Source organism: Pleuronectes platessa, chromosome 14, assembly GCF_947347685.1.
Source record: "Pleuronectes platessa chromosome 14, fPlePla1.1, whole genome shotgun sequence".
NCBI lineage: Eukaryota > Metazoa > Chordata > Actinopteri > Pleuronectiformes > Pleuronectidae > Pleuronectes > Pleuronectes platessa.
In genome coordinates this window covers 3,410,330-3,431,268 of record NC_070639.1, presented here as the reverse complement: position 1 = coordinate 3,431,268, position 20,939 = coordinate 3,410,330, and the positions used below count along the sequence as shown (strand labels likewise).

The 20,939-nt window shown below is 40.7% G+C and overlaps 1 protein-coding gene across 1 annotated transcript in view; it reads left to right on the top strand.

Annotated features, from left to right (window-relative positions):
- cntnap5a (contactin associated protein family member 5a) overlaps window positions 1-19,877 on the top strand; it is a 94,227-nt gene extending 74,350 nt beyond the window's left edge. Inside the window, exons 18-24 of the mRNA XM_053439836.1 lie at window positions 3,867-4,106; window positions 7,091-7,318; window positions 10,235-10,368; window positions 12,961-13,052; window positions 13,223-13,419; window positions 15,788-15,862; window positions 17,167-19,877. Coding sequence (XP_053295811.1) covers window positions 3,867-4,106; window positions 7,091-7,318; window positions 10,235-10,368; window positions 12,961-13,052; window positions 13,223-13,419; window positions 15,788-15,862; window positions 17,167-17,366 — 1,166 coding nt within the window. The 3' untranslated portion in view covers window positions 17,367-19,877. The remainder of the gene's footprint in view (window positions 1-3,866; window positions 4,107-7,090; window positions 7,319-10,234; window positions 10,369-12,960; window positions 13,053-13,222; window positions 13,420-15,787; window positions 15,863-17,166) is intronic.
- The last annotated feature ends 1,062 nt before the right edge of the window (window positions 19,878-20,939 follow it).

Below are 20,939 nucleotides of genomic sequence, written 5' to 3'. Positions count from 1 at the left end.
TGGGTGAAGACCGGTCTCTTCTCCATCCATAAAGTGTCTAAGGATCTTAGGTAATGTAGTATTTAGACCCATTGTGGGCCAATGTAATTGAAACAACATGATTTGTCTGCGATAATCAATACCGGCAGCTTTCACACAAACCCTGGTCTTCGAGTCATTCTATTGTAATACACCTAGACTGTATGGACGACATTACAGCTGAAAAACGTAAATAAATAAAGTAGAATAAAAACAAATTCGTCATTAAAGTATAAATGAGAGTAGTAAAATGTAAAATGTTGAGTCTGCATTAAATAAAATGTATGGGGGAAAGGGCAAAGTAAAGCTAAAGGCTTCATCCCTCGGTTTTTGAAAATAAATTTCCCTCTGGCTACTTTTTCTGTCTCACACCAGGACAAAGAAACCGACTCGAGTTGTCTAATTAAAAAAAAGAAGATACTGACATCTCATAATAACATTGCACTTGTCCCCTGTCCCCTCTTATGTAGTCGGACTACGGAGGTTCTCCCTCATAGCGCATGTGGAGATAATTACAGCGAACAATAACTCTTTAAATGTCCCGTGATTATTGCATTTATATAGATTTACAAAGCGATCCTATAGGCTGCTACGAAGAACTCATTTATTTTATTGTTTTTTCATTATTACTCTGGTCAAGGAGCGAGGCTGCTCTCTTTCTCGTGTCACATTTCTCCAGCAGACTTTTCCCCCTCTGACATTTTAATGTGTCTCCTTAATAATACACCAACCCTTTGGAAGCGACATAGACAACAGAAAAAATACTATTCTCTCTATTTTAGGCCTGAGTTCATGCACTTAACGGATCATTTGGTTTAAGAACGAATATATCAGAGGAATTAAATGACAACTAAAAGCAACAATCCTCCGTGGACTGAGAAAAACATGTCATCTGGTGAAGATTAAATGGGAAAAGGTGTCATTTTATGAAAGAATTTTGTTATTTGGATTCTGGAAGAAAACTACGATGAACATGTGATTATGTCACTTACAAAGACCTGCTCTGCCATTTGAGAACTGATTGCTAGCTCGGATATTGGCTGCTCATTTTAGTGAAATAAGAACTTGGAATATAACAAAGGCTACAGCAGTAAACATGTTAATCTTGAATTTCTCATCTGCCCCAAATATGAATACGTCTGACCTACAACGTTAAATTTAACCATTTGATGTTTGTTTATTTGTTTACTTTTTAGCAGAATTATGCAAAATATCCTGAACCTCTTCCACCAAATTTGGTGGAGGAACAAAGCCTCGAACTGAAAGGAACTCTTAAAATTTAGATGCAAATGTGGTTTCAGGGGCAGATCGAGAATTCTTTCCCACTATAGTAACATCACAAAATATGGTAATTTTTCAACATTGTCGTTACCTTTCATGGTATAATGCACAAATCCTAATTAAGAAATATGGCATATTTAGTCAATTATATGAGCGTTTACAATTTGTTCCAGGTTCATATTTTCAGATCTCTTACATGTATTTGTTCATGTTGTTAAACTGTAGCATTTTTTGCTTCATATTTTGTTTTACCATATCATACTGTGTTGAGGTTATTTCTCTCGAGCAGTTAGACAGTTAAAGAGTGACAATATTCATTGCATTGCTTTTCATGGTCACAGTTGGTTTTCGGGACATTTCCCCCAGTTTCTTAGTGAATAATTCATGGACTTAATGGAAGAAATCAGGCACATTTAGGGGACTGATATCTGAGAGTGTGTGCAATTTGGTGCAGCTTGATTGAACATGAGGGGACTGTTGGTGGAGGTGTACGCTCGACTGAGTGCCTCTCTAGTTATTACTGCAAAACTCTATTAAACATAGCATTTCTGCAGAACTGTACGTGCCATCGCAGGGCTGTCCATTACTTCCTTTAAGTTCTCCCTCTTGACTTTTGTGTCATTTCCCTGTAATTACTCTAAACGGGGACTGGAACCTCTGTGCCTCGTCCCTTCGGTCTTTCAGGTTTGAGGTTTTTATAGCGTCTGTCGGCTAAAACAAGCAAAGGCGACACAGGAAGTTTCAGATGAGAAACGGCATCTTGCGGCATTAATAACACAAGCCCACGCTACACAAAGCCAGCGCTGGTAGGGAGTGAGAAATGACCTGTGTGACCGTTAACAGGAAGCATGGGTTAATAGCAGCAAAGACACCCTCACACTATATAATACAGATAACAGCTTGTATGATAGACCAGCCTCTCCTGCTCTATACTACATGTAAAATGTTACTACATGTAAAACACATATGTACGCTAGACACATGCCAGCTCCCTGCAGTGTGCACCCACAAAGCTTCACGACACATAAAACAATAGAAGATTTAAAAAATTTCGTTTGTCAGCCCAAGGGAATCATGGGAGGTGGCTGTTCCCACCTGTTTTATTTTTGTCTTTCAGATAAATTATGAGCAAGACAATCTGCTGCAGTATCTCCCAACTCTGTGAGACACACTGTGCACAAGCAGCTGTCTCCAACATCGTTTTATACCAAGGGAACATGTATTCTAATTGATATGTAAAAAAAAAATGATGAACCTACAAGATTTCATTCTGTCAGATCGTTTTTGTTTCATTGAACTGAACTGAAATTACACCCATGTTAGAGGAAGGATCAGGGAATGTCCATTGCAATGAAATAATTTTTCACACCTGATTTGATTCTATGATATTAGCAGACATTTTAGAAAACAGAAAATACAGTATTAATTTGATTGTTTCGTTGGTTTGGAGGATGTGGATTATTTGAATATATATTAATTAAGAATGTTCATGAAACTTTATTTTTGGATATGTTGCAAACAGAAATAAAACAACATCTGGATAGATGGAAAAGTTTATTTAAGCTGAGGGCAACTTTTATTTGACTAAAAAGTTGATTTATTGTTTTATTTAATGAATACGTTATCAGGTTGTTAGGCCTGTTGATAAAGTTGTCAAAATACATGTATCAGACCGCATTGGTGTTGTTAAGTGTGATTGTGCAGGGTGTTGAGTTTATGTTTGTGTATATGAAACAATACGGGATTTAACAAGTATCTTCTGTCAGCCTTGTGGATCATGGGTGGAGACTTTTTGTCGAGGGAATTTCACCCAGACATGTATCAATGTTGTAAGAATTCACTGAATCAAACACCACACATACACTCGTACGTAGTTTTTTACTTGCAAGGGAAGTCCGCACCTTTGAGTAGGTCGCAGCCAACTTCGACGGTACTTCCCGTATACAGTGTATTTATTCAAAAGCTCAGTTACAAGGTCAAAGTGGGGTTACATTTGCATACAAAAGAGGAAACATCTTGATCATCACATCTTTCCAGGCGCGTTTCCTGTTTCAGCAGAAACCTAAACAGCAAGTCTGTTTGCGTTTTTTTGCAAGGCATGTTGTTGCACTAAAAGGTGCTAGACTGCACCTCTGTGTCAGACACACTTTGGATCAGCAGTACATTCAAAACATGATAACTTTATATACAATTCTTCTAACACTTTTCCCACCTGTTATTTGGTCTTTCAGAAATAGGCAAGCAATGTAATGCACTTTCTCACACCTCTATGAAACACTGTACACAAGCAGCTGTTGCCAAAGTCCCAAACATTGTTTTCTAAGTGCATCTCACGGAGATGTCTCATCGAACGCTGTCTCATCCATTACGTTGTATATTTAGTCATAATGAGGTTTCACATGCTTAACTGCCTACAGGGTCGCACAAGATGCACGTTGGAATTAAGTAAATGCTTGTCGTAAATCCTCGTCAACCCTAAAGGGAGCCATGATTATAAAGGCATTACAGATGCTTCTCAGCACAGCCAGCGGACATCAGATGTGATGTAACCCCCAGTGTCTCCCCAGGGGGAACGGCGTCCCTGCAGAGAGGCTTCCTGGGTTGCATCAGGACGCTGACGGTCAACGGCGTGAGCTTCGACCTGGAGGAGAGGGCCAGGATGACGCCCGGGGTGAGCTCCGGCTGTCCCGGCTACTGCAGCGGCTCCAGCAGCCTGTGCCACAACAGAGGGAGGTGCATCGAGAAGAGCAACGGCTACATCTGCGACTGCTCGCTGTCCGCCTACGGGGGAACCACCTGTAACCAAGGTGAGTCCCGCCCATTCGCCGGTTTAAGTTAAACAAAAGCAGCACGCGTCATGTAATTCTTTTAATAGATACATTTTGACTACAACGAAACAAAGAATCGATCACTGCCGAGGTTATTCCATTAGAGAGCTCCAATAAAAGTGCGAGTAATGCAAGAGACAATTAATACTTGTCCTGACGCCAGACTCCAACAACATTTAAAATGCATTAGACCAAATTATCTGCAGCAGTGTGTGAGCCAAGAAAAGAACTGATCCGACACTGAAACCCAACGCAAATACAAGAGCAGTTGGCCAGGCAAACAGCCACATGGCTGCAAATGATGTAGCCACACTGTTTACTCTGTTTATTTCTGCTCTGTTTGTTTAGTATGGTGTATCAGCTAGACCTGGATTGCATGGCCCCACTAGCAGCACCCGTATCCTGGATATTTATATCTTAGTTTTCGTGCAAAAGTAGAATGTCGTCGATCTTTATTTGCAGGTTATGCGGATGACAAATTCATGTTATCAATGTTTGATATTTTACAGTTAAATCACAAACTGTATAACATAAAAAACCTGAAAACTAAAATATAGAACATGAATAAAGAAATTAAACTTTTTTTGTGTAAAGCATAAAATGAATGCACGTATACGATTCCACATTATAGACTCTCTCTTGTCTCACTGATGGTAAGAGGAAGTTGTGAAACCAGTGCCGTCAGCTGTGTGATCGTATGGTGGCAGATTTTGTATTTTGAAAACTAAAGTTGCGACACTTGTTTTTTTATCCTGTTCCATACTTTATTTCAATTTTTTCACACCTTGTGTTACTGCATGTCCATGTCTTATGTTGATTTGAGTCTGTTTCTTTGTTCGTTCCCTCGGTGTGAAAACGTGACAGCTGTCGACTGAATAGAACCAAACCGAGGCTATTCTACATTTTTTCCACTTTTATTTATTTAGTGTATAAGCCAGACACTTGTGTTGAAACAAGCCGTCCAGCTGTGATACACGGCTGAGCTGAAGTAGGCTGGAGATTATCTGCTTCAGTGGAAGTGCTAGCACTTTCTACTGAGACATTGTGAATGTGCTGCCCAGACGTGTGAAGAGAGACGGTGGTGTAATGGCATCTTAGTATGAAGGCAACCATCCCCTCCTCCCTCCATCAACCCCAGGAAATACAAATTTAATTTGATAGTTAAGAAAAGAGTGTTTTCACACAGGGACTTGAACTCTCAGCATCTGTTAACGGAGGTGTGGATGCTTCCACGGCACTTGTGAATCATCGCCGTTCTGAAGTAGGGTTCTTGTCGTCGAGTCCTTGTGGAGAAGCTTCTCTCACCCGCCTGAGACTGTCAGCTGCTTTTAGAGGTGGTTAAAGTAACTTGTAAATCATGTTTTAAATATAACCATATTATCGCATACACTGCAGAAAAGGAAAAGGTTAATAAAAAGCTAAATATCAAGGCAAGTCACTGCACAAGATTTTGAGGCCGACTCAATTTCTTACAGTTCTGCCAACTTATAATTTTTTTGTTCCAATCATTTATCTTTCATTGTAACAATTTTTTAATTCTGAGTTGCTAATATACAGAATTGTGGAGTCGCAGTTGACCAAGGTCTGGAGGATTTAACCTGTTTATTTTATAAAGTTTAAAGCTCCCACAAAGTGGAATAAACTGCCCTGATTAAGTCTTCGCAATACTTTAAATAATATAATTTGATATATCTTCAAACAACCAGTTAACAACCCACTAGGTCTGTCCTGGGTCTTAAGATATCAGGACAAATTTATTCCCTAATGTGCAGGTGCATGTTCATAAATGATGATTTATCTCAAGACGTTTGTGCTAGTAATTAACATTTATTTATTTATATGTAGACGTGAACTTTGTCACCCACTATAAAGCGTTGTATCAATGAAATTTTTGAATATAAATCATTTAAATTGTGCTTTTGTAGTCGTATCGACCACTTTTAAGTACGAGGAACAGTCATCTGTTAACATGCACACGGGCAATTAAGGGTTCAGTGTCTTGCTCAAAGACCCTCGGGCAAGCAGAGTGGAGGAGCCTGAGATTGAACCACTGGCCATCTAGTTAGTGAATGCCCCACTTTACCTCCTCACCCACAGCAACCAGAATGATTTAACTGCATTTTACAAACACACTCACCTTCAGGAGGTCACATTTACCTTAAAGAGAGCTGCTCCCTATCGCTGGATATTTCTAAGAAGCTGTATTTTCAGTCCTTCTGCTACTTCTCTGAAGAATTTCATGTGTTTGGCCACATCCCAATAAAGCCAGTGGTTGTGTTTAATGCTAATATCAAAATTATTCATTAATGCATTTTAAATGAACCCACAGACTTCATGTTATCTCTCCCCATGAGGCAAACTACATTTCCAGCCTCCTCAGTGATAAGGTTTGTGCGGATTGTGCTGTGTATCCATCCATATATTTTCTGCCACTTATCCGAGGTCGGGTTGTGGTGGCAGGGTGTTCCAGACATCCCTGTCCCTGGAAACCAGCTCTTCCTGGGGGGGGGGGGGGGGGGGGTCCTCAGGCGTTTACAGACCAGATGGGATGTATAAACCCTCCAGCGAGTTCTGGGTGTAACCTGGGGTCTCCTCCCAGTTGGAGGCTCATGGAAAACCTCCAAAGGAAGTAGCCCAGGAGGCAACGTAATCAGATGCCCAAACAACCTTCCGACGTGGAGGAGCTCCCCCTGGGTGTAAGAGCTCCTCATCCTATCTCAGCCCAGAGACCCTCGGAGGAAACTAATTTTGGCTGTGTATATCTGCGATCTCTTGGTCACTGCCCACAGCTCATGACCACCGCTGTTCCATCTAATACTTTCATATTAAGAGGTGTAATGGAAATAGGATCCTCTGTGTACTGTGAGCTCAGCTTTATCTCTTAATCTTGTTTCAAAAACAGTCGCTTCCTGCACTGAAACCATTATTTTCCTTCCCTCTCTTGTGTTCCTGTGTGTGCGCAGAGGTGTCGGTGTCCTTTGACAGGGAGTCCTCTGTGACCTACACCTTCCAGGAGCCGTTCTCGGTGATGCAGAACAGGAGTTCGCAGGCCACCAGCGTTTCCACGGAGAGCAGCAGCCGGGCCAGAGAGGACGTGGCCTTCAGCTTCGTCACGTCCCAGAGGCCAGCCATGCTGCTGACTGTCAGCACCTTCAGTCATCAGTACATCGCTGTCATCCTGGCAAAAAACGGTACAAACAGCTTTTAACAATTATACAATAAAAACGCACTAATCTTTAATGGTAAATATATTCAACTATTTATAGATTTCTAAACTTAAATCACCAACTGTTAGCAAACACCTCCTCCGCCTGGTTGCACACGTGGCAGCGAAACACTTCCACCGTGAAGTGGTTGTTTTAAACATTTATATGCACATTTCATATGAACACATCAGTTATGTAACCACAGGCCTTTGAAGCCATTTCAGACTCACTCAGATAAAATGCCACATCATTACACAGTGGCAGTTATTGGGAAGGAAAACAAAGCGTTTGACATATGAAGCTCCCTGTGATGCCCTCAGGTCTGCAGCCGTCAAAATGAGAGCGATGTGATCCAAATTGTTTTATTTGCTTTATTATAAAGGTTTTGGATCCGGTGAGCAGTGGTGGAATAAGCTTAGTGGCAACTCAGTGAATTTGATTTAGTGGAATTAATTCAAATTTCTCATGTTGAATTTTCCTTAATTGACTCTGCAAATTTGCCCAGTTGACTAAATATTTTTTGCACACTTAATTAATTTCATTGTAAGCAATTTAGCAACTAAGCAACATTTATTTTCATTCTCACACACAGCTTCTGCAGCTACAAAGAGACAAACCATCCCCACTCACATTCACACCAGCTGTTTATACAGAGTCTCCAGTTATACTAGCCCAATCTGCATGATTTTGGATTGTGGAAAGAAGTACCCAGAAAATAACACATGCAGTCACGAAGAGGGGATTTAAACTCTACACAGAAAGACCCCTGCTCAAGACCAAGAACGTTCTTGTTCTGTCGTGTTTGGTCAAACTGGATAAACTAGGCTTGAGAAAATATTTTAATCGTCTGGTGAGAAAGAGCAAAAAACATAGCGTATGTCACACAGGTAGAAACAGTCCCTGCTCTCTCAGGCTGACAGGGTAACCAAACAATCTCACATTATTACAGAGGAGATTGCTTCCTTGACAGCGGGTTGGCCCACTTCAAAACGAGACCCACCAGAGTTCAATTGGAAACGGAGAGAGATGATCCTGTTTAGGCAAAAAATGGAATCCACTTAAATTAGAAGGATCTAATCAAAAACCCACTGCACTCCTATGTTAGTTCTTTTATTTGTTCTAACCTTCAGCAGGTTGTTATGACAAGTGCAGATGTGCCTATGAAACAGATATGGCCGCCTCAGGGATCTGAGGCTGCTGAGATATGAAGAAAAAAAGAATCCACATGTGTTCTTACATTTTTTAAGTTTATTTGCATGTCATAATGCTGACAGCTGAGGATCAGAGCAGAGAATCAGAGAGACTGTTTATATTACCGGTGCCACAGCCAGAATTATTATATTACTGGAGCCGCCCCCACAACTCTGCAAACTGATAATAGGCGAGGGAATGAAGTGAACCTCCGCAGCTCTGTTCCTCTGCATCTCTGAAGAGACTCAACGTTGAATATAATATAAAGATTAGATTGCATTTATTTGTCATAGCCAAGCATTCAAATTAAGTGTCCCTCTTTAATGCACACACACACACACACACACACACACACACACACACACACACACACACATACACACACATACAGAGCACTAATTTATATAAATATGAACGACAGTAGATGCATAGTGGCCAATACATTAATAGCTTACATACACAATTATATACTAGAATATAGAGTGCACAACTACACCAAGTTCCAACAGTTCTAAATTCACTAGATCAGCATTTTTATTTGGATCTGCACACAATTGCACAAACTCATAAATATCAGTCCCCTGATCCATGAATTATTCTCTGAGAAATTAATGAAAATGTAAAAAAATGTCCTGTCTCGATCTGGATGTATCTGGTTCCATGCCTTGATAGGGATCTGTTTCTTCCCTGGTAATCCATCCAGTAGTTTGGGTAATCCTGCAAATTACTGGATGCACAAATTTCAAAGTAAAATATTTGACAGTCTTCACGTTTATAATCAATTATATAGGAATTATTTAGGGGAAATACAAATCACGTTAGAAGCAATGACATTCATTCAATGAAAACTGATTATAAAAACATTTTCAAACATGCCAAGAGAGGGGTAAAGATTTTAGGAAGTTAAGGATGTGTTGCAGCTCATTCTCATCATCTGTTTTATGAAAAAAAAAGAGCATTAAGACTTATTTATATTTGGATTAAATTGTCTCACATTAAGTCCGGAGAAGTTTACAGAAAAGGTAGTCACATGTCAAACACTTGCTACCGAGTTTTCCTGCTATCGACCCAAGAAAAGCCTCAAAGGTCGAAGCCGGGAGCCTTTAAGCTGTTTCCAAACTTCGGCTCTTCATACTGGGTGACACCTATGTGCGGTTGTTCCTCACATTCCGCGTCCTAATGCACTCTCCCGTGTTATATCTGGACGCCCACGTTCCCCGGGTCTGTGTAAACACTGAAGGGGACACTTCATCCACCCTGACCGTCATCCAGGAGCACTTGCTGGATTTGAAATGAATCACAACACAAAGCCCTTCACCTACAGACGAGGAATTGTAATATTGACCCAGCTCCTCTCGAAAATACTCTGCCCGCTGATTCTCTGATCTTCAGGCAAATGTGTGCTTAAATATGTGTGTGTGTGTGTGTGAGTGAGTGGGAGAAACAGTGAACACATATTGACTTATTCAGTGTGGGAGTGAAGAGCTATGAGATAAATATTTGTATATCTCAAAAGGCAGTCGAAGAAGTTTAGAGATAGCAAAGCATCTATTTACAGTTGCAGGCAGCCACATCGTTCCAGTATATTCACGTCACCTGTTTATGATCATTTGGTATTTTACTGCAATGTACACATACAAAGCAGTTTATGTACATGGAAGTTGAAAATGAGCTCGGACCACAATAGGGAATGTTCTGCTCTGTGTCCAGGGAGTCTGCAGATCTGGTATCACCTTCAGACGGAGCGGAGTCCGGACGTTTTCAGCCCCGTCCTCACTAACATGGCAGACGGACGACTCCATCGAATCAGGGTCCACAGAGTGGGAAAAAACCTCTACATTCAGGTGGGGACCGGACACGATAGGTTTGAAATTTATTCTCAATGGCCAACGTGCCTTAACAGTGGGATATTCTTCCAGGGGCAACACTTTAATAGCAGAAGATCCATTTACACAAAAGTAAATTCATAATTTTCAACCAGAGCTTCTCAAATTTTTAAGCCCCTAACCCCCAAAGTAACTTGCCAGAGACTTGCAACCCCCGTTATCTCAAAGGATATAGATGTTAGCTGGTTCACATGAAGTCCCCTACGTGCACATGTTCAGTGTTCCCTGTGATACTTTCACAAATCGCTTGTACTCGCCTCAGGGGTCACATGGAGACAGAGAAAATCAGAAGGCTGATTAGTATTTGATTTAACAATTTCTTTTTTTTGCTTTTACAACAATAAGGGATAACATTATATTAAGAATTGTATTTTAATTGTATCTGATTACTGGAAATCATCTTGGGACCCTCCCTCTGTGTGTCCCAACCCCCCCAGGGTGTCCCATGAACCCTGTCTCCTCCATATTATTAAATGGGACATAGATGAAACTAAAAAGTCACAGAGCGTATTGAATTGGCTTCTGTTATTTTAGGTAGTGTTCAGTTTTCTGTTAAGTTTGTTTTGAATTATTCATTTGATGCTATTGCAGCTCAGACTGACTCGCTAAGCACGAGTATCCCCATGACCTAGTTTTTACGATCACCACTGCGCTGATTCTGCCTCCAAATGACGTTATTTGTGCGAGATGGCAGCGTTCTTGTTCTGAATATTTTGGCTTCATTTAGGAGTGTAGGAGAAATTAGAGGCCTGTCGTCCATCTTTAGTTACAGTCTATGGATTTATACTCTATGAAAACCACTTAGACCCAAATTAATAACTTCGCGTTGCTGCAGAGGGCGCTGTTGCTCAGTAAAAGTTATAAAGTGTTGCTAGGACTGCGACGGTACACGCTTTACCGCAATACCTACATGCCGGACGCAGGGAGCCAGGCAAAGCTCCACTGCCGCAAAGCCTCGGTTATTCTTCGCTTTATATCAGCGGGGAGAAAAAATCCATACCGTCAGTTTTGCTTTAAACTTCTACATCTGATACCTGCTGAGGTAAATAATGATAAATGAACACCAGAGAAAGATGAAAATTTTCCACGAGGATTAAAAAACAACATGGACAGGAAGCTGCTCTGCACGAATATCCAGTGTGCAGGGAGAAATGTGCAGTTCAAACAGTGAGGTGTAAAATAAAGATAGAGAGTTGTGTTTGCTCTCAGCAGTGGTCCTCCGAGTTCACAGTCAATTCCATACCAGGGGTTAGTGTCAACATTTCTACTATTTATAGAATAACTTAGCACCAGGATAAAAAAAAGCAGCTCACTGCCCCTCTGGGTGAAAGTTTCGGGTCTGTTTTCACCTTTGACCGCACACAGTGGTGATGTTACGACACACTGATGCACCCTGAAGTGCATTTTAACTTTTACTGCAGCAAGGTTACAGTTTAAAACAGCTGAGGGGCAATAGGAGGTTTTAAGTTGCTGTTTTAACCACATGTTACCCCCGATCTCTGCCGAGTGGTTTCAGTGGACTCACATTAACTTTACATCCCAGGTTACATTACTCCCATTTAAGCTTCTCTTCATTAGCTTTCTGTAAATTTTAGAATTTTAGGTTTCAGTGGGGAATTTTGGAGCTCATCTTCATTTCAGATCTGCTGACTACACATATTCCCAGTAGCCTAGGACTGAGGGTGTCCAGACCTTCTCTAGTTGGGTTGGGACCTATTTTATGTTGTAATAAGCACTGTAAGGCAACATTTCATCTGAAGTTGAAATATGTTTTCCCTTAAATATAATTGTTCAAAGTTAACGTAGAATAGTTTTGTCAATATCGACAAAATAAATACAAACAATAGTCAAAATAAAACATAAACAGTATATTTAAATACTATAATAAGAAAGGACTAATATCGGCCATCACTGAAGAACAGTATTTCTCTCCCCCCCTTAGGTCAAACCACCTGTTATCATATGACCACATTTGCCTCATGAGCTGACAACAATAAAGCTCCATCTACTGATGAAGTCCATTAGATGCTGTTTAAAAAGATCCTAAAAAAGATGTTTCCAATCTCATTTATAACACACTTGACTTGAATACAATAATAAAGATATTTTATATGAATTTAGTGCATCTCTACTGGTATAATAATCAATAGGCATATCACTGTATTTATGAATCTAACTATGACACATGTTATCACGTCCAAGGACTCATATGTGACCTTCTCTGCTCACTATCTTAAAGCTCTTGGGCTGCACTACAAATGAATGGCTGCAGGCCTCTTACAAGCAGCAGTAAACCAGATCGAAATCCTGCAGAAACAATTGCAGATCATCAAGTTAAGTGATGCATCAGATTCAACACGACCAAGCCGACGCAGGAAAGGTCTAAATGACTTGGAAGTCGGCGGTGGGCGGATGCACTGTGCCGTGTGGAGCTGCAGAGAATGCAGTTCTCAATCTATAATGTATTGAAATGTGCTGCTGCTGCTGGTGTTGCCCGGGTTCAGATTTCTTGTAATCGGCTTGTTATTTGATTTCTCTCCACTCAACCAGATCGACCAGGACATCCACAGAAAGTACACGCTGTCATCCGATGCAGAGCTGATCCTAATCAGATCCTTGACATTGGGCAAAGTCACCAGTAAGTGCTCGCCCGAATATTTCTGTAAAACTCCCAAGTCAGCCCCCGGTCGTCCTACTTTTGTCCCCAACTGTTCATTTCACCTTTCTTGACTTAGATACTCAGAAACTGCTGCAATTAGAAAAAATCAATTGTGTCCCCGTCAGTAACACTGAACTGTTTCTCTGCAGGGAGTGAGAACCTCAATGAGGAGGTAATGCATGCGGCTTCGAAAGGTTTCATTGGCTGCCTCTCCTCGGTCCAGTTCAATCACGTGGCACCGCTGAAGGCAGCGCTGACCAATCGAGGAAGCTCACTGGTCACCATCCGGGGTCCGTTGGTCCAATCCAACTGTGGAGCGTTGGCAGAGTCCACCTCGCACACTCTGCAGGGTAAAAACACACAGTCATTTCCAGGTTGAGCTTCATGCAACAATCACAGGGAAACACACAATCTGGACGATATTTGATATGCAACTTGACACTCAATACAGGAAATGAAAAGGCAGAACGAGAATGTAAAGTTTGAATATCAGCATATTCTTCAGAGAAGTAATAAAAATTCCACACAAACTCTGTATAACTTAAATACAATATATTCAGCATTTCTGAAAAATGTCCACCAACTCGTCACAACTTGAGAATCAAGAGCTTTCAGAAAGTTCCAGTGACTGAGGTCATGTATAACACGAAGTGAAACACTTGAAGGCAGCACTCGCCCTCTCTCTCCGAGCGGCTCACTTTTTGCTTCATTGTGGTTATCATCTGTCTGAAACATTCTTCTGCGACTGCCAGTGAACTGAGTGAAGACAAACAAATGATCAGCCTGTCAAAACACTTTAATACAGCAAATACCTCAATATTTTGAGCACATTAAATTAATTATTCTAAATCTATTGTTCGGCTCAATTATTTTGACCAACTATTCTCGTTATCCTTCTCAGCTCATTCTCAGGTGGTGAAAGTGTCTGGATTTATTGATGTTGTTAAAAGCTGTAGAATAACAGAAAAACAGCTGAACCCATGAGGTAAACTTAATGAGTTTCAACAAGGGATTTAAAATGGTTCATTAAAATCCCATTAAAAACCTACTGTTATTTTGATTCGATACTTCGTGCAGGTAAACTTTACGCAGCAATAGATCAATTATATAGATTTGTGTTGAACCGGGGTTTAACCCCAGAAGTAGCTGAAAGCGGAAATAAAAGGCAAACAGTCTCACTTCAGTCATCTGCCTGAAAACAAAGATACATTTCTATTTTGAATGGATGGAGCCGTCCGCAGCCTCATAACAGCAAAAGGACAACAGCACAAGTTAATCACAAGTAAAAGTGTGTATATGTTTTGTTTGAACAGATGCAATAATGCTGCACGCAGCACAGCTTCCATTAGAGCTTCTAAACAAAGTGCAGAAACTAATGCTTTGACATAATGTGTCTTCAGTAAACTGAGGGAAGGCAGTGACTCACAAAGGACGGCTGCATCCATATTTATATATAATGTAAATAAAAGTTGGACTATTTTAAGATCCTGTGCTGACCCGTGAGGTTGCAGCTGGAGTTTAGCAGGTGGAGCTCATCGTTTGGGCAGCTCCATGAATCAGCTCATCTTGTGGAAGGCACAACATTCAACCAGTCACATCCTTTGAGGCTAATTTATTCATAACAAATTCAGTCCGACACCTGAACGCGTGTGAGTCAACAGGCGTCAGATCAGCCTCCATCATCTCCACCTTCCCCCAGACCAAGGTTTAACCTGCTTTTATCACCCTGCCTCTGTATGCTGGATGAAAACTTAAAGCAAGACTATTTACCTATTACTTTGCAACTGAACGCTGGATATTTCCCATGATCCCCCGCTTCCTGAATCAGAAGAGCTGCGGCTCTAGCAAATCCACCGAGCTCTGTTCAGAATTCTTCACATTTCAAAAGTTTACTGCTGAATATTGGAGATAAACTCTGGTTTTTAATGATCTTGGAGTCTTTTCAACTCTTCAACTTGCTGGACCTGGTTCTGACAGTTGGAGCTGTGACCCTCAGTCAGTTCCACACTTCTCACAGGAGAAAGTACCGACTCACCAAGGTTACATAGAACAGACGTTCAGGGTGAGGAGTGGGAATGAGAGAGGAGACATTCTCCATGTTCACACTCACTCAACCATCAAACTCACTTTAATGAAGCTGCTGTTTTAAGGTAAAGAAAAGTTTCATCGTGTCTCTTTAATCCCCCTATTACAATTTAACAGCACATAATTGTGTGTCTTGATAACTTTGGCCAGATATACTAATGAAGTTGCTATTTTAAGATATTTTTAAAGACTCCTGTTGACTATTGGGATTAACGTTGTTTTTAATGACTTCTATGTCTTTTTACTGATCTACAGTTCAGCATCAAGCCTTAACGGCAAATCATTTGGAGGCGAATTTCCATGTCCCTGACTATTCGCGTTTAACTAAATGTGACTCAGCAAATAGATTATTAAGGATATAAGAGGAACACTCACCTCAGGAACCAGCAAACTAATTTAGAAGTTGCTGTTTTAAGGTAAAAAAAAGTTGCATTGTGTTATTTTAAAGAGAGGCAACTCAAACAAGCCCCTAAAGCAAGTTAGGGAGAGATGAAACTCAAATGTCGTTGTCTCATGTTGTTCTGTGTAATTCTACAGCCTCTCCAGCAGTGCATTGAAGAACACATGAGGACCATACCTCCTGTATAGCGGGGACATCAATGACTTCACTCTTTCTTCTTTATGTGTTTCCAGATCAAGCAGTAACAGCCAATAAAGACAACGAGCAGCTAAGCAACGGGAACCAGAAAGATCTGGCTGTGATCGCAGGTCTGTTTCAGGTTTTCTTCCTCTCCCCTGCGCTGCTTTATTTTTCTTTGGTTAAATGAAAATGAGTCCCAGCTATGTGTTATTTGTCATTCTCTCCATTTGCCTCCTTCTTAATTCCTTATCTATTTCTCCGTTCTCTTGATAACCCAGCCTCAGCTAAAGCTCATTTTCATCATTTCATTGCCCGTTAAGCCCCTTTTGCTTTGCGCTTAAATTGAACTTGATGATGGTGATGTTAAAGGATTTCTGGGTATTTTCTTAACAAGGGAACGTTTGCTTAGTATTCGACTGTTGTTTTTTCGATGATAGAAATGTGACATACTGAGACAAAATAGAGCAAAAAAGCTAAAAATAATTTGTTCGCGGGATTGAAAAAATGCTAATCAACACACTCTGCATTTTATGTCAGCAAATCAAAACACTAAGCAATTGTTTTTTGCTGTCTTGTCGTAATTCCTCGTTCCTGATGCACTAAATCTCAAATTTTTCTAGTACCCGATTTATTTAGAGGTTGGCCAATATGAGCCTTTCCCCTTTTATCATGCTGGTAATTAAAGTTTTATTTAACTGAGTAAACAATGCAGAATTGATGAGTATTTATGTTTAAATTCTTATAACCTAAAGACTCCAGAAAATCCTGTCAGCAGCATCTGTGCCAAGAGGCCTATGCAACATGAGCAAACTGTGGATGTTGAATTACAGACAAATAAAAACGAAAATCCCAAACATGAATTTATGCTTTTGAAACACATTGATATACAATATAAAACATAAACATCATAATAGATCGTGACCTATTTATCTTTCGCAGATATATTGGTAGCAGTGTTTATGTTTGTAGATATGGAAAATGTTATTGCAGGAAGGTGACATTTCTTTGTCAGAATAGTTTGATGACTACATCTTAGGAATCACTAAAAACCGTCATTACCACTTCAATTACATTGGTCATTGTTAAAAAACAAGCTACAATTTGAATAATACTGATCATTTAAATAAACTAACAGAGCCTCACACCATCAGTGGGTAAGTCCCTGGTTAGTATTGTAGTATTGGGCGGTACATTTGTTTTCTGGTTTAATAATCTCTTTCTTTAATAATTACTATCAGAACATTGTGTTAATTTGTAATAATCGAGCATAAATGTAGGTTTTGCACTTTGTATCTTAAGACAGTATTTGAACTCTGCTGTCATCACAGCTGTCGACACATGACCAGTTTAGATCAGGAGGTAAAAAACAGAGGCTCGATGGGGACGTGCTCCACCGACACCCTCTGATGAATCTCTCCTGCTGTGCTCTCAGGTGTGGTGACGGCCGTGGTTTTCATCGCCGTGTGCGCCCTGGCCGTGATGAGCCGCCTCCTGTACCAGCAGCGTCAGGCCAAGCGGAGCACCAGCAGCAGCATCAAGGAGGAGCACAGACAAGGCGTATACACAGACTACAGGACAGAGCTGCAACTCCACAACCCAATCAGGGACAACATGAAGGAGTACTACATCTGACACAGCGTGCTCTCTCCGGCCCTAAGTTGCAAAAGTACCTTTCTCTTACAAACAGGACTTGCGGGCGGGGCGGGAAACGGATGCGCCGCTTCAGCATTTCTTACAACAAAACATTTCTGTACAAGAACAAGCGAGTGGCTGAATCTTTACAGCTGTTAGTGTATTTGATGTTGGTGAAACTGTCCCAATCGAGCTGCTGTGGTTTCTGTCGTTGCAAAATGTGTAAAGCAAAAATCGGACATTCTGCAGGGGGTGGACGCCACACGCGCGGCGAGCAGGAGCTCCAATCCGTGGATGCGCACAACTTCAAATGTTTTGTTTGAAACCCTCAGATGCTGAATATTTTCCACATTTCGGTGGGACTAAATTGTACTGGCAAGTCAGGAAATGTAGGCCAGGCTTGTAAGATATGCGCGCGTTCGCTGCTGTCTTTGTTTTTTTCCAGTGGTGGTGAATGTCTTAGAAGAAGAAACGGGGACGATACTGCCTATACTGTATGAGTGCCTAATTTGCATACAACTTTTTATTTCAACATTTTAGAAGTTTTCCTTGTGATTTGCACAAAAAGGCAGTTTTCATTTGCATACAGGGGTTAAGTTCTGCAGCCCACACTACACAAAATAAAAGGAATTTCCCAGTTATTCGCATCATCTTCCCGCGGCACCACTGTCTGAAGTAGCATGGAGATTGACAAAACTTAAAAGGTCAGATGATTCCAGTATTTTATAAGTTATTTTATTAATTCAACACTTTCAAGTCTTTCAGGTTTTAAGTCGAGCGATCATTCAGACATAAATCTATTTATGTGATGTATTTTTATTTATATATATTTATTTGTGAGTTATTTCTCCTGTGCGTAAAAATCGAAAGACACTTGTGTATGTTGTACCATGAGAGTAGCAGAAATAAGAAATTAGCAAAGCGGAAATATAGTACAGTATTTAAATTACCCCCCAAAAAAACGAATACATACATTAAGGGGGTTTAAACAATCAAACTACTTTCGCTAGCATCTACATGCATCTACCGTCTCATACTGGTTTAGGAACATATCCGTTCTCTGTGGTAACCGGGCAGTTTTGTATTGTACGTACAGGAATCCTGCATCTTTTTCCGTTCGAAGTAGTACGTTTTTTAGTACCTTCTCTACTACACTTTACCACAGTACTTTGAGATGAATTCGTACCGCAGGCAAAACATTTTTGTGATTCCTTCATCGCAGTTGCTAGCGTAGCAATATGAAAAACCAAGGGGGCAGGACTTTTATTTTTATTTTATCTTGCAGCATGGGACATGAACCTGAGAGGCTACAATATTTCTCTGAAGTATTTTGGACCTAGCTAAAATACCATTTTTTCTGTCCGTTATTTTACAGCACTATAGCCAGCAGTGGTATAATTTGTTTATTTCTTTACAATATGGATTACAGGGATAAGTGGTGTTTTCTATATATTTCAAGCAGAACACCTTTTTATATACTGTACATCTTCCGGTGGTTTATCATAAAAACAAAATCATACACACGAAAAATAAGACGAAGAAGAGACCTAGAGGTTAGGGGAGTACATTACACACCCAACAAGTAAAAGCATGGATTAAAAATAAAACATTGGAGAGAACTTTTTTTAGACCATTATCACTAGAAAAGGTAAATGGACTCATTTATGTAGCGCTTTTCTAGTTTAAACAACACATTCACCCAGTCGCACTTTGCGTTCATATAGCGCTTCTACACGCCAAAAATGTGGGTTTCGGTGTCTTGCTGCAGGACACTGCGATATACGGACCGGAGGAGCCAGGGATTGAACTAGCAACCCTCCAAGAACGTGACACCAGAGGAAAAGAGATGTCAGCGTGTTTAGCTCAGTTTTTTCATAATCCACTGGTTGCAGCTGCTGGTAGGCAGGTTAGATTTCCTTGTCAACATCTATTGTGCTTTTAGCTTAACATGCTATGCATTAGGGATAAGCCTACGCCCACACACACACACACATAAAAAAAATCCTACAGTCTGTTTTTTTAAGTCCTGTTATGAACTGCAGTGTCGGCCGAGTCATTATAATCTGTCTCCTTAGGATCCTACATGTCTTTATAAAAAGTCAAGGGAAACAATCCAAGATGCTCCAGTCTAGTATTTGGAATCGCGTTGATGGACTGACGGATGAAAAGACTGACAAACAATTCTCACCTTTCCCTGAAACCCCACCGCCGCCACGGCTAAAGATTGCGTGACTATAAGTGACGCGACAACAGAGGCCTGGTGAAAAGATCGGGTCTTGAGCCTCCGGACCCCATCTGTGCATGTCCTTGTAAACTAAGTATGTCTCACAATGTGATAGTCTGCAGATCTCCAGTATCAGAGAATGAATACATACCTCTCAGAGTGTTTTAGGTTCTATTGCAATGGGTAATATCATGTGGGTACTTCTTAATGATTTGTATAGCTGCAGTTTTATTAAGGATCTATTGTATAGATGTATAATTTAATAATAAAAGTGAATATATTGTTAATTCTCTGTTGTAAAATGGTCTGACTACCACATCTGCAAAGAAGCTCTCGAATTATCAAGATGTTTACAGGCTGGAACTTTGACAGCGGCAGCAGGGATTCAAGTCAAAACTGAGTTAAATTAAAATAGATAGGGGTGATGTTTTTTGTCAAATCTCCATGTAGAGGTGTCTGAAGTAATTGGAAGAAATTTTTAATTTATCATTGCATCTAATGGTTAGTTAAATATAGTTCTGCATCAGAGTATATGTTATGTTATCATGCATGAACTTCAGAAAATGTCCAGACTGTTGGTTTTCTTTCAGAAATGAAGAAGCAGCAGGAGATTGTCCAGGTCAGACTCGTTCACATCAACAGGAAAATGTGTGGAACATTCAGTTGAGGGGTGGAGCCTGGGTAGAGCAGCAGGAGGCAGGAGATGACGTATAATCTCTGCTGTTTAGTTTCGGTTCGACACCAGCGTCCGGTCTAATCACCGAAAGCTGCTTGTGTTTCCTTTGTCTCCCACGTGTATGGCTCCTCTTTTTCATCCTGAGATATTCTCCTTCTGTCAGTTGCTGCATCCGTCGCAGCGTTAGAAACTCGCTAACTGTGAATTCTCCAGGATAAGTTCTGAAGCAAATGACTCTGACATTTGCTGATCACATTCAACTTTTGTGTTTGTGTTGTTTTGTGTTGGTTTTCACCATTAGTTCCTGTTTTACTTTGAAATGATATACCTTTAGAGTCCTTACATGTTTTACTTCCTGTCTTTGTCCAGTTTCCTGCTACTGTGTCTCAACCAGTGATGCCGGTAACGCGCTACTTAGTAACGCGTTACTCTAATCTGACCGCTTTTTTCAGTAACGAGTAATCTAACGCGTTACTATTTCCAAACCAGTAATCAGATTAAAGTTACTTGTCCAAGTCACCTTGCGTTACTATTTCGGTATTTGTGGTTAACCCGCTGGGCACGTCCTGCGGCTGGGGGAGCAGTCGCCCCGTCGCCCTCCTCACCACGCCGCCGGAGGCTCGGTGTGCGGCACGCCTCGACGTTTTTTTAGGGGGGGAGGTGCTCGTCCGCG